The following is a 17,063-nucleotide window of genomic DNA, read 5'->3' as shown; positions in this document are numbered from 1 at the left end:
CTGTCCCTCCCCAAGCACAGCTAAACAGTAAAGACACTCCCAGACTAGCCAAACTTCCTGGAATAGGTTCAGACCAACCAAGCTTCATTGGAGCTAACCCTAACTCTAACCCTGACCTTAACTGCAGACTGTATTGTTCAGTGAGCTCTAGGCTCTCAGCTTTGATGAGTTGTTGCCCCTGTGGTAGGCCCTGATGATGGAGTTGAGTTTGAGTAATTTCTGCTCCCATAAATAACCCCTCACTCATATTTCTATAAGTATACCCCCTCAAAACTCACTGGTCTATCAAGTTGGATGTCAGTGGTAGCTACACTTTGGTCTATTGTTGGTTCATTATATGGGTGAATACATGTTTGGTCACATCTCCCCTTGATTAGGGTCACACAACACACCTATAGCTTTCTTGAGTAGTCAAGGCATCTTCTTCCAAGTTCTCACTGTACCTCAAGGGACCTAATGTACCCTGTCATTCCTTTGCATGTTGAAGTCCCCTGAACACCACATACTCCATGATGTGCTTGCTCCCACTCTCGATCATCTGAGTGCCCCTGTTGAGATGCTACTGCAGAATACTGTACTTTAGACATGAAATGGACATTACCATCTTGTATCAGAGCAGTTGTGATTGTCTGCTAGAGAGCCTTGTGAGAGCAGACCTGTTAACATCCCTCTGTAGAGAGAGTAGGGGTAGGGCTGTAAGGCCATAGGGCCCTCATGTGAGATTACAGCCACACCCCCTCTGGCACTCCCATCTACAGACTGACTATGTGATCTCATTTGAGACTTCAAATATTGCAATGGCCAAATATACCTGGTTTCTGGAGGTGCTATGAGAGGACAGTTAACTGAAGCAGGGATTTATTCTTTGCAGCTCTTAGAAGGCTTTCAATGACACTGGGGCTGAGGTGTCTCTGTGATGTAGCTGTTTAGGGTCACCTACACTCCTATAAGTAAGCCCAGTAAACTCACTTATTCTTGAAGCTGGATTTGGTCAGAATGGCTCTTTTGGTCTGTCAGTGGGCTCTGTTTTGGGTAGACAGACATCATCTACAACTAACTCCAGGAAAAGTCTCACAATGGATGTTAAGAGAACTGGAATGTTATAGGAAGCCAAAGCTCATTGTTTGGATCCCGTATGAAACATACTCTGAAGAGGTGAGAGAGAAGACAGAGGGAATACTCTTTTAATCACACAACATGGCGGTCAGATTTGAAGGAAGGAAGAAGAGATCCTGGTTCTGAACACAGAGCTGCTTAAAGCCCAAGAGAGAGTTCAGACCATGTGTTTCAAGGAGTCACAGACCAGGAGAAAGGTACCCCCATCACCTGCTCCATGAAACTCAGGTTAGGATTTCAATCTCCATGCTATACTAACAAATCAAAGTATACAAGGAAATTAAATTCTTCAGAGTAATCTATCTGTGGGAGACACGTGTTCCTGAAACAGCCGGAAAGCAGGTGGTTATTCCTCTCCTGTTTACTTACAACATGAAACTGAAAACGGCTTCTCATGAGGAATTTCTTTTATCTCATTCCATACCAAATAAGAAAGTGATATGAGAATATAAGAAACCTTTTAAAATCTCCTTGGGGCTGGGCAGGGTGGGGAGCACCGTTCTGGTTTTCTCTAGCATCATTGCCCAAAGGCAAAAACATAAAATATACCAAGGAAGAGGAGGCCTTTCCCACAAACTCAGCAGCAGTCTAGAAAACTGAACTCACTTCTGATTTCAAAGGGGGTATTTCCATCCCAGAGTGGAGAGCTCCCACTGGGGAACTCCCAAGTTACTTTGGAAATTATTTTCAACCTGAGCAATTCCATATAGGTGAAATGGGGACTGAACTAAACTAGCAATTAACACGGCTGCTCGGGGGTTCGGTTTAAATGCATTTCCTAGGAAATCACTTGCATTTGGACGCTAAGCTCCACTCACTGTGGTTTATCGCTCATATTTGAGTTCTCATTAAAGCCATGCTAATTCCACATCCTATTTAACCCTCCCTGAGAGCAAGCCAAGCACTCTCCCCTCTACCTTTGAATGCTCCCTTGCAGCAGTCTCCTTCATGGGGTCTTTTCTTTCCCAGTCCCCTCCACATCCTGAGCACCTCCCTGTAGTGTGCTATTTTTGAGACCACATAATTTGGCAGTTAATGACACTTGGAATTGGCTTGCTCTTTAATCCCTCCACGTGGTACCTTTTTACTCCCCTGGCTTTAAGTCCTGTGTTTGGATTTTCAAGAGTGTCCTGGAGTGCTGAATGCAAGTTTGGAAAAATATTTGCGGGTCTATTGTTTGTTCCAAAGGAGACTCTACTCAATAAGAGAAACTCAGGGAGGCTCAGAGACTAGGTGTTGAGAGGAAGAGCTCGGAATCTGGCCAGCTCCATTATGTTCTACTTTGTGGCTTAGAGCAATTTCCTTCTCTCTTTTCCATCCCCTGACTCACCTTCAAGAGGAGGACAAGAAAGGTTACCTCCTAGATGAGACTGCATGTAGTCAACAAGACAATGAATGTAAGGTGCACAGGGCAAAGAAAGGCTAGGCACATCCTAGGCATTAAAGAAGTGATAGCAGCTGTTGTCAACAAGTTTCCTCAGGACAAACTGTTGCCTGAACCATCCAGAAAGCAAGAGGTTCAGACAGAGCACCTGTTCGTAGAGAACTACTTTGCTTGGCATTCCTCTTGATACTTTGGCATACCAAAAATGTGAGTTGGATGTCTTTGACTCTGCCCAATAACTCCCAGTTGGATGTAGTGGCATAATCCTGCATACCAGCACTTAGGAGGCAGAGGCAGGCAGATAGTTGAAGGCTAGTCTGGGTTGCACAGTGAGATCTTGTCTCAAAAAACCAAGATGGTAGGATGCAGCTTTATGGTACTGAACCTGTCCAGCTTGGGCAAGGTCCCAGGTTTGCTTCCCAATACTGCCAAAATAATAAGACAGATTTTCAAGATATTATTACTAATTAGTTATTTCCTTGAGTTTACTTTCTAAATTTAGGGTTGGGTTTCCTTTACATAAATAACTACAGCTTATTTTACTTTGTTTTGGTTTTATGGAGCCTTATGGGTTTTCAGCAAGGAATCTCCCACTGAGCTATATCCACTAATGATCTTAGAAATAGATTCCCATTCTTATTGGTACTATTAAAGCATTTGCAGTCAAACTTCCAATTTTCAGGAGCTAGCTCTTTTGTTTCCTTGTGCCTCAATTTCTTCATCTATAAATCAAGGATCACAAAGTAAGTTTACTCACAGGTTTAAATGAGACACAGAAAATGCTTAGAAAGTAGCTTTTTGGCCCTTTGAAAGAATCACATGGAAAACTGTTACTGTAGAAACTTCCTAGAATATAAACATATATAAAAGGAGTTTTAATGGAGTTTCCCTGTGGTGGGGACATACAACTTCAACTACAAATCTCTTTTTGAGTTGTTGGTCCCATAACCCTGTGCAAACGCCACAAGCTATTTCAGTGTTTATCTTCCAGATAGTACACAGTTAAGTGGTAGAACATGAAGGAATCTAGTTGGTACGAAACTGGATGTTTCCCCCTTACTGGCTAGTGTGTACAGTGTTGGAAGGTGCTATATGTGTTACTGGAGGAGAAAATCAATCATCAGTGTCACCCAGCTGTGCACACTGCAAGCTACAACAACCTGTCTGGCAAGAAGCTATGCTTGCAGTGTAATAGTGGCACAGATGTCATGGGAGCAATCAAGCACATTTATTTTTTCATTTATTTTTGATTTAAGGCCCACTTTGTGATATGGAACCATACCTGACACTGTCAATGAATCTGAGGCCATGTAGATCTGAGGCAATGTAGGAGAAAATGTCCTACAATTATTCTGCTCAACAAACATAGCAATAAGTGACTCCTAATGATATATTATTAGACCTATAGGTCAGTGCATTAGCCAGTCCTCATCAGAGAAGACTTTTCTTGTGGTTAGCACAGGAACTCACAACTCTTGGCATGTTTCTTTCCTAGGCAGAATGGTGATGCTGGGGACAGTATTTGCCCATAGAAGGGAAGTGTAGGTGAAAACTAAAGTCTCAGAAATACCCTCCATGGATATATCCATAATAAAGACTCAAAATTCTTTGAGTTCCTTGCATTATGATTTGAAAGGACAGTTCTGGGAAGAAAATGTGCTTATTTTTCAAAGAAAGACAGGAAGGAAGGAAGGAAGGAAGGAAGGAAGGAAGGAAGGAAGGAAGGAAAGGAGGGAAGGAGGGAGGGCGGGAGGGAGGAAGGAAGGAAGGAAGAAAACCAAATAATATCCTCTCTAAATTTTGAATGTTTCCCAAAATAAGCTTTCTTTAAACTCTTCTCGCTTTCTTTTCTTAAATAGCACTTTCTTTTCTCTTTTTCTTACACCTTCTCTGTTTATAATGATGCTTATAGGTAAATACCATTAAAGTCAGTCTTTCCAACACTTAACGATAACTTAAAAGCCATAAATACAAATGGAAATATAAAACCCTTCCTGATGAAATGATTTAAAGACACTATCAAAGACAAAGCTTACAGGCTCTCCACCAGGATCCCCAAGAGCAAATGTGTAGATTGTTCTGAGATTTAAATAGTAAACCAACATGGAGGCTTGGGGTTTAGCCCAATGGTATATCACTTGACTAGTAAACATGAGGCCCTGGACTCAGATCCTAGTATGATGCAGAGAGGCTGGGATGTGTTGAAGATATAGGATAGGTTCTTGGCAATCAAGATATCAGAGTAACTTTGTTGAGTTTGCTGATGTATTAGAAGTGGACCTGGAAAAACCAGAAGAAAATTCAGGCTGAAGCATGGCCTGCATAGATACAGGAAGGAGTGCTATAGCCCATGGCTAGGGAATCTCTACCATGGCCTGGCCATTTGTTGAGGATGCATGTGGCAGGACAATGTGAGGCTGAGGGTTTTGAAGCAAATGTTCTCCTCTTGTCTTCCCATTTAATAATTCTGCAATGCTGTACATTCTCTATCTCCTTGTGCCTTGTCTGGGAAATGAGGGTAAGAATCAAGCATAGAGAGAAGTAAGTATCATTTATGACGTTCCTGACATCATCTGTAACACAGAGGAAGGATATGCAGACACCAGTGGCTGCTGTCACTACCTCTGACGTTGATTTCCAGGTCATAACAACCCAAGGCCACTGAGCATCTAGATCCTCCACTCATCTGTCTCTTCTGGCTTAGTTTTGGTCTTAGCAACAACATTTTGACCAGTTGGCCTTCCTGTCCCATGCATGGTAGGGAGGAAATGGTGTCCGTTGTCAGAGCACCCAGGTCTGCACGTTGGTTTAGACTTTGTATGACAATTGAGTATTTGGAAATGGTGTGTACAGAGTATGCTCATAGGATGTATTATTTAGTGGTAAATGCCTTGAAAGACACTAAGGTACCTAATGCAGATTCACCTGCTTTGCCATCACCTTGACCTTTGCCCAACATTGACTCTCCTGGACGATGCCTTACCCGTGACGTGGAGCTTTTCATCGGTGACCTCAGCCTTCAGATAAATCCGCCCCCTCTTCTCTGTGTGATCCATTCCGCAGAGGCTAGGGACGTTGATCACACACTGCTTGTGAACATTCATGTCGCAGGCTGTGAATCAAAAAAGCAAAGGGGTAAGGTTGGCCATATGGGCTCACATCACTGCCTCCGTGTTTTGCTGTCTGAGCAGACGTGGGGCTGATTCTTCCCTAATGTGATACTTTGCTATAATGTTTTTGGTGACATGAACTGTTAGCAGATGTCCCTTCCAGCACAGGCTTCCTCCTCTGAGTGGCAAAACCCTTAAAATATCTATCTCACGTTTGTTCAGTCTTTATCACAGCAAAAGAACCCAGGTTGTTCTTCTGTGACTGTCTCAAATATATAACAAAAGCTACACAAGTGAATATATACAGAGTTCAGACTAACTACTTAATAGTTTATAGTGCACAGAGGCATGCAACATGAAAAATTTTAACAGAGGATTCAATTCTCTGATGAGAATTCCTTCTGCCTTTCTGAGCCGGCCACCAAGAACATGACAATTTATGGGCTGAGTACTGGAAATTCATTAAAATTTCTTTCCCTCTAGTAACTCAGTATTTTTGAGAAGGTGTAAGTTTGTTGCCTGATTTTTTTTTTTAAAGAATTTGTGTTTGATATTTTAAACCTGTCTTCAAATATTTAAATATTAATCCAAGTGAAACAAATACATGCCTGGCAGAAGCCATTCCTTCTACTGACATTATGTAGGCGAGACAGGATAAAAAAAGATCAGTCTTATTTCCATAAACCAAAGCCACCCTGAGAAGAATCCCCAGGGCTGACTACAAACATGAGGCTGTGTAGGTGTGCTGGTTCCGCCTTCCTGGTACCTTGGGCTTTCTGGAATCCTCACCCATTCTCCCTGGGATGTTAACAAGATTAATCTGAGATATTCAAGGCAGAACCTGGCTATTCCTTTCATTCTCAATGTTTAATCTGAACCTGGCAACACACCTTCTTTTGAAAAAGTCATAAATAAGGCCTATTTGCTGCAGTTAAATACTGAAAACTGCATCCCACATGTGGATCCCCTCAGGTTTCTGTTCACAAAGCTCCCTGTTCAAGATGCTGTATTGGCTGGGGCTTAGCCACAAAGACTCTTGCAAAGTTGTGCTGTTCACATCCCTAGGGTTACCTAAGCTCTATCTACCCTCGGGTACCTGGGCACGAGCTGAAGTTTGAGGATGATAATTACAGGGACTTGGAAAGAATATGGGTACCAAGGACGGTGTGGGGTCATACTCGGAAGTGAGCACACAGTGGAGTTGTACTCGGAAGTGAACACACACTGGGCTTGTACTCTGGTTTTGGCTCTACTTGAAATGGCTTTTGTACCTTGGGAAGTTCTTTGCATTCTCTGATCCTGTTTCTTACAAACTAAAGGGTTGGCTGCCGTAAGTGGTGGCTAGTGCTTTCCCCACCAAGAGGAGCTGTGCACAGAGTGCAACAGGACAGCAGTCAAGGGTATGTGTAGGGACGGCTGCATCTCCACTAAGGCAGGGTTGGGATCCTGATGCCATCTGCTCATTCTCTTCCTTCAAGGAAGGAGCCCCAGATGCCAAGTCCAAGGGGAAAAAAATGAATTAAAAACCCCCCACAAAACAATGGATTGGGTCAGTGGCTTTCAAAATAGTTTAGAAATGGAGTAGTTCTTTTTGTTTTTCCAAATGAAATCTAAAGCAGAATCCTAGTATGTAAAGCCACATGGATGGTATTGTCAAAAAATTAGCTAATATATTCAGATTTATACAGTTTATTTATTACAAAGACAGTCAAGGGTAGCCAGGAAACAAAATCCTAAAATTGATGGTTTGCGAGGCTAGTTAATATCTGTCATGGTGGAAAGATCTCCCCAAAAGTTTGTGTGCTGGAATTTTCACCCAATGTAGGAAAGGCCTTTGGGAGGTAGACAGTAGTACATGAAGTTGTGAGTGTGACTCTGAGGGGTTCCTGGGGTGGCACTGTGGCTTTATAAACAGAAGAGAGCTCTCAGCTCCCAGTCTGCCTTTCCAGAGGAGGCCTTCCACCCGTTCTCATGTTACAACATGGCCCACACTACAGGCTGCTGCTTTATCCTCGGACATCTCATCCTCGAGAGCTCTGAGATTAAATAAACCTTTATTCTTCGTAAAGCACCCCATTTCAAGTATTTTACTACAGCAGTAGCAGCAGTGGACTAGAAACCATATCTGGCAGCTCATCTGGTTCTGCATCGTAATTAAAATTAAACCACACATAAAATCCTTGCTTCATCCGAAAGAGAATATCCATGTAGGGATGGGATGAAAGAGCACACCTCCCCTGCAGCAGACATCTCAGGAGAGTGCATTGGTTGGGAGAACCCATGATAAGCTCTACCACTTGAGTCGGGGTGGGATATAAACATTGCAGTGTCTTGCTGTGTCAAGGTTGACATGTATGCAACACACGTGAGTGTTCATTTTTGTTCCATGTTTAAAAATGATTTTAACTTTTATTTATTGTGCTGCCCTGGCCACAGTACACATGTGGAGGTCAGAAGCCAATTTGTATGAATCTGTTCTTTTCTTCCATCCATCATGTGTCTTCCAGAGATTGATGCCAGGTTGTCAATCTTGGTAGCAGGCGTCGTCACCCACTGGACCATCTCTCCAGCCCTGCTCCAAGTTTTAAAATAGCTAAAAATACATTTACAAATGTACTTAGGATTACCATTTTTAGAAACACTTGAAAGGATGAAAATGATGTGTTTCTTGAAGCACAGAAGCCACTGGCATGGATGATAAGGCCATTAACCTGCACAGTGAGGCAAGCCGAATGGACACTGGGCTCTGAGACTCTCCACGTATGCACAGCACCTCAGGATACAAAGCTCCATGGTCGATGCAGTTCTTAGGAATGAGAACATGCTAGTGGTTTCCTAACCTATATTAAGAACACAGGCTTAGTAGCTGCCTTTTCATGCCCTAAACAGACATGGTTTTATTTAAGCAACTGGCTAGGTAGCTTTGTCACTAGAGCATTAGCAAAACAGGAAGTTTCTGAGGCTGTGTTTTTCTCTCCTTTGGTATTGGATAAGGATGCAAAAATGACTGGGGAGGAAGATGGAAATGGTCTCCTGTCCCCCACGTCACTGACCTCTGTGATGTCACACATAACTCGACTGCTATAGATCCATTGTTCATCAACAGGCAGGGTGAGTGAGCTCAAGATGCCACCCTGGTTTTCATGCTCGTTTTAGCTTCGGTTTTATGGAGAAGCCTGCTGGATTTTTCCACAGTCCACCCACTAATTAGAGGCATAGGAAGATAATGACTGGTTTCTTAGCTTATTTTGAAGCCAACCAAATGTGGAATCTGGAGGTGGGGAATCTTCTGTGGGGTTTGACTAGCCTGCATTTTACAGGGATTGAAGATTTTCAACACACACACACACACACACACACACACACACACACACACAAAGTAACAGTACCAACTAACTTCATTTATAAACTTATAATGAATTACCTTTGGGGTAATTACCTTTGGGGGCTCTTAATTAGACAAGTAAGCAGTTATAAGAAACCAGAACCCAGAACCTGGAGAAGACAGCAATTTATCAGTCTCTGAGCCTTGTCTTTATCTGAACCTATTCTCTTTGGTCGTAAGCTGTTATTGAGATGTTTCTAAGTCCTTGGCACTGAGCAAACCCAGACATGAGCTGCAGAGCCTGGCCAACTACTGGAAAAGAAAACTTACTGTCACATTTCATCCCTTGGTGGATAAGTCCATAGAGCAGGGACCCACAGTGATCACAGAAAGTAGGGCTTCCATATGTGTGGATTTTGAACTTGTGCTTGCTCCTGGGGTCCTGGAGGGAGAAGAACAGCATTCATTTTAGTTATGAAAGGGCTATACTTTTTATTAAGGCAAGCTAACAATTTATTTTCATTGCACAGTTTGGCTAGTATTGGACTGTGTATTGTTCCTTACAATCAGAGAAGTGTGCGCACTGTGTGTGTGTTTTGACTATATCACATTTTCATATAGCAAACACTCATGTTCCCCCACCATACCTTTAAGATATATAATTTGTATGCAGTAAATGACAAAGTTTCCATAAATTTTGTCACTTGAAACCTACCATCATCACAGTTTGAGAGGAGATATGTTCGGTGTCTCAAAGTATTCCTGTCTCTGTACCCATAGATACCCATTATCTAGCAAGGCAGTGGCCCAGAAGAGACAAAGAATCTTATGAAACTGATATGAATGAGCTGAAGTCTGGATCCTTTTGGAAGTCTCTTGGCTTCCAGAATCCTGGTAGGCTATGGGATCAGATCAACCCTGAGATTGGCAGGATCTCTTGATCATGCTCTATCTCCAAAGAGTCTGTGTATTTGTGTGGGAGAGACATCAGTAGTAGAGGAGAACCAGAAACCCCCTGGGGTAGCCCTTTCCCAAGCATAGCTGCAGGCTCATTGCTTTCTCTAGCAAACCATACAGAGTGCGAGGGTGCAACTAGAAATCTGTTCTTTTAGGTTTCAGTTCTTCAGCGCACAGATAGAGAAACAGAAATTATATATACAGCATGCCATAGTGAGTCTGTCTTCTGGAGTCTCTGGCTGGATTTTGGTATCTTTCAGAGGCATGGTTTTGGACAAATGGCTTGTTCTTCCTGTTTTATCTGCAAACTGGGAAGTCAGCACCATCTAACTTACATCGTTATAATAAGGACAAAATAAGCCAACCTTTGTAAACTGGTTAGATGAATACCCTAGTAGGAGGCTGTCCAGTGTAGGGTGAGTGTGCAGGGGACAGAGAAGGAAGGTGCTAGCTGCTGCTTCTAGTAGTGGCTTTTCTCCCTCCTCCTCCTCTCCCTCTTCTTCCTCCTCTTCCTCCTCCTCCCTTCCTCTTTTCATCTTATTTTTCCTCATGGTACCTCTCCTCTTCTTATTCCCTTTCCCCCCTTTTGTATCCAAGGCTGGCCTTGAACTTTCAACTCTCCTGTCTCAGTACTTCTCAGCTCTGCAGTTTGGGCATTAAAGATGAATACCACCACACACAGACCCCAGCTCTTTCAAGGAGAGGACTGAGCAAAAAGAACTTTGTGTGTTATTTGAACAACAAACTAATGTCATAGTCAATATGCACATACAAGGTCCTTTTCTCATGAACCACTTCTTCCTGAAGTGGGGCTTGAGCAGCTGCTAGAGTAGAGGGCAGAGAGAGGGAGGGTCAGAAGACAAGATCCATGAAAACACATTAAGTAAGCATGGGCTCTCCTGGAGTCAGGGGTTGCTCACATACAAAGACACAAAGAAAAACATGCTAGGCTTCTGACTTTTAAGGCATCTGGGGACCAGAGGTCTAACAGGAATCCAAAGGCAAGTTTGGCTTTTGGTTGACTTTGAAGCCCAGAACCTAAGCTAAAGATATCCCAAAGGAATGATTATGATTACTCTGTAAAGGCATAGATTGGCAAATTCCGGAATGTTTTAATCATGAAGAAAAGTTTAAAGAAAAGCAAGCCAAAAAACAGTCACAGATTTATCCATTGGCTGTGGTAAAGGTAAACATGTCTCCTTGGTCCTCATTATATCATCACCCCCATTTTACAGAGACGGTGATAACCATGTCTCCCCCCCCCCCCCAGATCTCCATGACTCATAGATGTTAGAACTGGGGTCTGATCACCCAATCCTTACTGTATAAGCTTTTAGATGTCTACCCAGCATGAACAGCTGGTTCTTGTCACCTCTTAAACTTCTAGATCTGTACCTCAGTTTTCTGAGGGAGGGGTACAGATAAACCAGCTCTTTTATAAATAAAATCTCAGAATGCAACTATGTTCACTTAGTGACATGGTTTCTGTGGCTACAGTGGCAGAGTTGAACACTTGTGGCAGAGATGGAATGGGCCACAAAGCCAAAAATATTTACTACCTATCCTTGTAAAAAATATTTGCCAAGCCCAGCTTTGGGGCAACAGGCTTCACATAACAGGGTATTAGAGTGATTACAAATACTGTACCTAGGTGTTCCCACAATCACAGACTCTGGGAGGGGCCTCCTCTTGCTGTCCCACCTTCCCCTCCCCCTCCCTGTCACCCTCTCTCCTTTTCCTCTCTCCCTCCCTCCCTCCCATTCTTTTTGGATACAGAATATCACTATGTAGCCTAGACTGCCCCTATTCCCTTTTGTTAGCTTGCCGAATAGTGGCATTGCAGGTTCATGCTAGCCTGCTCTGTTCCAGTCTGTGCTTTAACAGTCTAAGAAAGATTATCCCAAGGTTAGAAGACTGGGAATCACTGCTGTAGGGGGTCATCTCACAGGCGACAGGGCCTCACAGGAGTAGCTGAATACATGTGTCGATGACCAGCAATACTGTTTTCTTTTAAAATTTATTTATTTACTATGTGTATATGTATGCACGTGCATCCACATGAATGCCCATGTATACCACTTTGCATATGTGAAGGTATGCGGAATACTTCTGAGAGTTGCTTCTCTCCTTCCACCATGTGATTTCCAGGGATCAAAGTTTGGTCCTCAGGTGTAGAAGTCAACACCTTACCCATGAAGCCATCTCATTGGCTTATGATTAGCAATTACTTTAAAGCAACCCACTGTCTGGCCTTCTAATGGCCTCATTCCAGTTATAAAATATCTCATGTCCTTGTGGGGGTGTTTTCCCTAGATAGTAATGGCTATGAAGATGGGATGAAGGGCAGCTGATCAGTTACTCTGATGTCTGAGACATGGGCCAGAATGCTGAAGGATCAGGCTAGCATCAGCACCAATTATCTGGATCCATGTTGACAGTGAAGGTTGTTCCCTACAATGTGGAGGGCAAAGAAGATGCTGGGGGGAAAGGAAGTAGCCAGGTTGCCTGCAGAGATACGGCATCAACAACTGGCAGCAAATGAAGAGTGGCAGCTTACCGCAAACCCTCTGGAGGATGCACAGGGCAGTCAGCCCTGGGGTGGCTGTCCTGCCAGCTGACTGTCACACACATCTTTATTGATGTAGCACATAGGCAATGGGCCTCAGTTTCAGGAAAACCTAAGTCTCTTACTCATCTGACACCCATATGTTGTCTCCAGGCTCTAACTCCTGGGAGATGTAGAAAGAGAAGAAGCCATGACTTCCCCTCTTGTGTGTGTCTGGAGAGCCACAGAGGCCCAGAGTCCTTCACTACCGAAAGTGTGTGTGTGTGTGTGGGGGGGACCCTCGATTTTATTTATAAGTTATGATGGCCTTATGTGCTCATGTGAACTCTAGCAGCATATGAGCATATGTAAAGGGCTTACAACCTGATAAGAGCTGGAAAACTGTAAGATGCTATTATTGTGTTAGCCTTAGAAATAAACTTCATGAAGCCCAAGGTTTCTCTAAAATACTTCAGTGGCATGGGCTGTAATGGAAGCATCTGGCAATCTGGGTGATTCCAGCCTTGCCTGGAGGTCAGAACAGAGGCTGGACAGGGAACTCTTCAGTCTAGCTTCCAGCACTGTGTCCAGGAAGTTCCTTGGCAATCACCCCCATGTGGTAAAATTGAAACTGCTTGGTGGCCCAGATTAGCTCATGCATAGTCCCAGCTTAAAGATCAAGATGAGGCTATTGCCTGTAGAAAGAGAAGGGCGAAGCAGAAACATGGTGACTGACCTTCCAGTGTAGTGCATGGCACCAGGTCTGACAAGAGAAACAACCTTGTTATCTAAATGGGACTCACTATGTTTCACAGAAAGTCACTGGAGCAGAAACTTTCCCCTGGCTGTCTGTATGTATACCACAGCCACTGAGAAGCAGCATGCGGGCCTTCTCTGGGCCTCAGTTTCCTATATCTGGATCCTGGACCATGGAGGTGGGAATAGTGTTTTAAATGAGATCTCACAGAGCCTCAAGCTTGTCAGGAGGTGCCCAGTGCTGCTGAGGGTGGGGAAGGAGAAGAGCAAAGTGGGGAGGCGAGGCTGCTGCTAAGATTAAAGTTGGAAACAACTGTACTAAATGGTCCCTTCCATTCTGCCTTGATATTTAGAGAAAGAAAACACCAACAAAACCCTTTTTATTTTGAAATTATTTAAGACTCACAAGAATTTGCAAAATGAGTACAGCCTGTTCCTCTTTGCTCTTCATCCGGCTTTCCCAGTGAGAGCATCTTACATAACCACAGCATGTTAGCAGAGGGGAGATGCTGCTGCCGCCCTGCCGTCAGCTGACTTGCAGGCATCCTAGGGTCCCTAGGTTTTCTGTGCATAGTTATAACATTGGAGGCATCCTAGGGCTTTCATTGTTCGGCTTATGAATTGAATATACTGCATACTGGAAAGGGAATACACTCCTATTTCCTGAGGACATAGCATGAATGCAAGAAGAACAGCAACAGAGGAACCTGTCCGTGAGATCCATAACTGATCTTACATGAAGTGGTTGAAGAGGGTCACTCTAAAGATCTATCCAAAAGTAGAATTGGAAAGTTTCTCTCTAACTAAACACACATGCCGTGACTGCTGTGGCCAGTTCTTAACAGAGTCATTTCAAATATCTGGCTGACTGAGGGCTCAACGAGGTGTGCAGTCAGCATGGGTCATGGGGAGACTGAAAGGCTGTGGCCCTTCCAGGTGGAGAGTCACCAGCTACAGTGGGAACTGAAGCCTGAGTGTGCTTAAGTATAAGTGTTGCAGATCCTTGGGTCCCGAACAGCATTGGGGCTCTGTCACACCCATAATCCCTGGCACCTTTACCTGGTGGCAGTACCCAGTGTGTTTCACCTATGCCTTTGCCTGTGATGACTTTTACCCGCCATAGCCACAAGAATTCTGTCTGTTGCAGCTGATTCAGGGGTAGTAAGTTTTCTTTCAGAGGACAATACATGCTTGCGTGCACACACGCGTACACACACACACACACACACACACACACACACACACCCTAACCAAACAGTCTCAAGCAAAGGAAAGAGCTCTGAACCAACACCACTAGATTAGCAACAGTGATAGAGCCAAGACAGACTATTAAGGTTTAAGTTTAAACTTTATCTCTGAGCTCCCCAGGGAACAGGGTGAGAAGGCAACAGAGTCAGAGGAGGTTTCTTTAGGATTACAAGGCTGAATCCAAAAATCTTCCCAGCTCACGTCTAATGTCAGTTGTCCCTAACATGGTACACTCACACTCTACACAGCAAGGCAACTACATCTCCACAAAACTGCACTTTCTTCACTCCCTGGTGGAAGGTTCTAGAGAAAACTGTCCCATAGGTAATGTGTGGTAAGCTTGGCCATAGCCTGCAAAGAAGGGTCTGTTTTAGAGTAATCCCCTCTAACCAGGTTAGTGATCTTTCCCTTTAGTGAGGCAGATGTAAATGCTCCTTTTAACTTTTGGAGACAGCCTCTGTTTGAGGGGAGTATAAAACCTGCTGTCCTGAGGATGCTGTCCTGGCTGAGGATGCTGTCCTGGCTTGCTGTGCTGTCCTGGCTGAGGGTACTGTCCTGGCTGAGGATGCTGTCCTGGCTGAGGATGCTGTCCTGGCTTGCTGTTATGCTCTAACAGACTGTGCAAATGCTCCACTCAGAAGCTTCTGCTGTACGTGTGGCTTTGCCTACAGGGTCTCTCATAGGCACAAATGAAATCTCACTTGTGAATTTAAATCTGGGTTTATTTCCAAAAAACAATGGGGGGGGGGAATGCAAGTTCTATCATAGCATCTGCTAGCCTGTATCTTATCTCTTAGTTCTAAAATACAGTATTATCTCTTAGTTCTAAAATATAGTAACTCAGCTTTTCCTGGAAAGCTCTGACAACATTCCTATTAAGATGTTTCCAAGACTTCCTCCTCTTCTTCCTCCTCCTTCTCCTCTACCACCACCTCCACCACCATCTGAAATTGGTTAAAAACAAGCCCTTAGATCTGTACTATATGGATTTTGATGCTGATGGAGCTTTGGACTCCCTAGATTCTTCCTTGCTGGACTCTATGTCTATACTGAAGGCAATGTGTTCTAGGTGAGTTTGCAGTCTGTCTTGAAGGATGGAGAGTGGTACAGCCATGGGCAGAGTATAGCCCCTAGATGATCCCTAAGCTAAAGAAGGCAGGCAGCTGGTAAGGATGAAGATGAGCATGGGCCCATTGAACAGATGCTTCACATGCCCTTTTTATCTGATGAATACGGAAGGCAAGCTTTGGCTCGTGTGTGTGTGTGTGTGTGTGTGTGTGTGTGTGTGTGTGTGTGTGTGTGTTTTCCCATCCTGCGTTTTCTACCCATATCTGAATTCCTCACACATGCCCTAGAGGATTCTCAGAGGACCAAAATGCCTGCCCTTGAAAGCCTCAGGGTCAAGCTTTCTGAGTTCCCGGGCAAGGCTGTTTTTAATCCAGTGAAGCTCTGGGGCGCGACTTCCTTGTGCAGCTCCTCCAAGCTGCCTCCTCTAAATACCAAGGAGAATTCCCTGATCTTACCATCTGATGCGTTCTCGTGAATCATACTTGGAAGCCAGGCTTGGGTCTAAATGTCACCCACATGCTGACTACATAAGCAGCTGAATACTCTGCTCCAAGGGTAAAGCTGGCACCATTATTGTGATCTGAAATTTCTTTTTTTTTTTTTTTTAACTCCATGAAACAAAAAAGAAAGAAAGGTATTAAAAATGTTTAGTTAGCAAAAACTGCAGGTATTACCAAAGCCAGAGCGATTTTCTATGACACGGCTATTACTGTAATTATTATATTGTGTCTCGCCTATGAGAAGGGCTCGGCCCCATAGCCTTTCTTAGAGGCTACATCAGTCTGACTCCCTCTCCATGGGAGCTGTAGAATGTTCAGTGCTGGCTAGGGGAAAAGCTCAGGGGTAAAGTTTTGCCTAGTTTGCATTAAAGCCTGTGTTCCATGTCTAACGTCATATAAAACTAGACACAATCCCAGCACTTCAGGGCATCAGAAGATAACTTCAGCTATATAGCAAATTTGACACCAGCCTGGGAAACATGAGAGTTTACTGTATACAAAAGAAAACAAATACTAAACGAAACAAAACCAAAACTTTGTCTTTGACCAGAGTGGTCTTGCTGTAGAAATAGCCTATTTAAGAAAGAACCCATTTCTGGTGGCAGGAATTCATTTTGCTTCTGTAAAGTAGTCATATTTTACTCTGATGAATAGCAACCATCTTCTTTAAAAATAAGTTTAAAAATTCTTTTAGATTTATTTTTATGTTTATGAGTATTTTGCCTGCATGCATGTATCACACCACATGCATGCCTGGTGCCTATAGACATCAGAGGAGGGCATTGGATTACCCAGAACTGGAATTGCTGAACCACCATGTGAGTGTTGGGAACTGGTGGGAACTGGAACCAGGTCCTCTGCAAGGCTAGCAAGTGCTCTTAACCACTGACCCATCTCTCCATCCCCAAACACTAGTCATCTTTATAGCCTGGCTAACTTATCAAACCAAGCCTCATCAGTAGGACTTGAAAGAGTTTTTTGCCCAGGTGAGCAAGATGCTGTCATTCAACTTGAATCCACCAAGTCTTTTAAAGTCGATATAATTCTCTCCCAG

At 43.7% G+C, this 17,063-nt stretch overlaps 1 protein-coding gene across 2 annotated transcripts in view; it reads right to left on the bottom strand.

The window, feature by feature from the left end:
• The window catches only part of Prkca (protein kinase C alpha), a 398,743-nt gene that overhangs the window by 107,930 nt on the left and 273,750 nt on the right, over positions 1–17,063 (bottom strand). For both annotated transcript variants that reach the window (XM_034504395.2, XM_076935568.1), the window contains 2 exons: positions 9,266–9,377; positions 5,484–5,612 (listed from right to left, as the gene is read on the bottom strand). In XM_034504395.2, coding sequence (XP_034360286.1) covers positions 5,484–5,612; positions 9,266–9,377 — 241 coding nt within the window. The remainder of the gene's footprint in view (positions 1–5,483; positions 5,613–9,265; positions 9,378–17,063) is intronic.

This window comes from Arvicanthis niloticus, chromosome 6 (assembly GCF_011762505.2).
Source record: "Arvicanthis niloticus isolate mArvNil1 chromosome 6, mArvNil1.pat.X, whole genome shotgun sequence".
Classification (NCBI taxonomy): domain Eukaryota; kingdom Metazoa; phylum Chordata; class Mammalia; order Rodentia; family Muridae; genus Arvicanthis; species Arvicanthis niloticus.
This window is presented reverse-complemented; position numbering and strand designations above follow the sequence as displayed.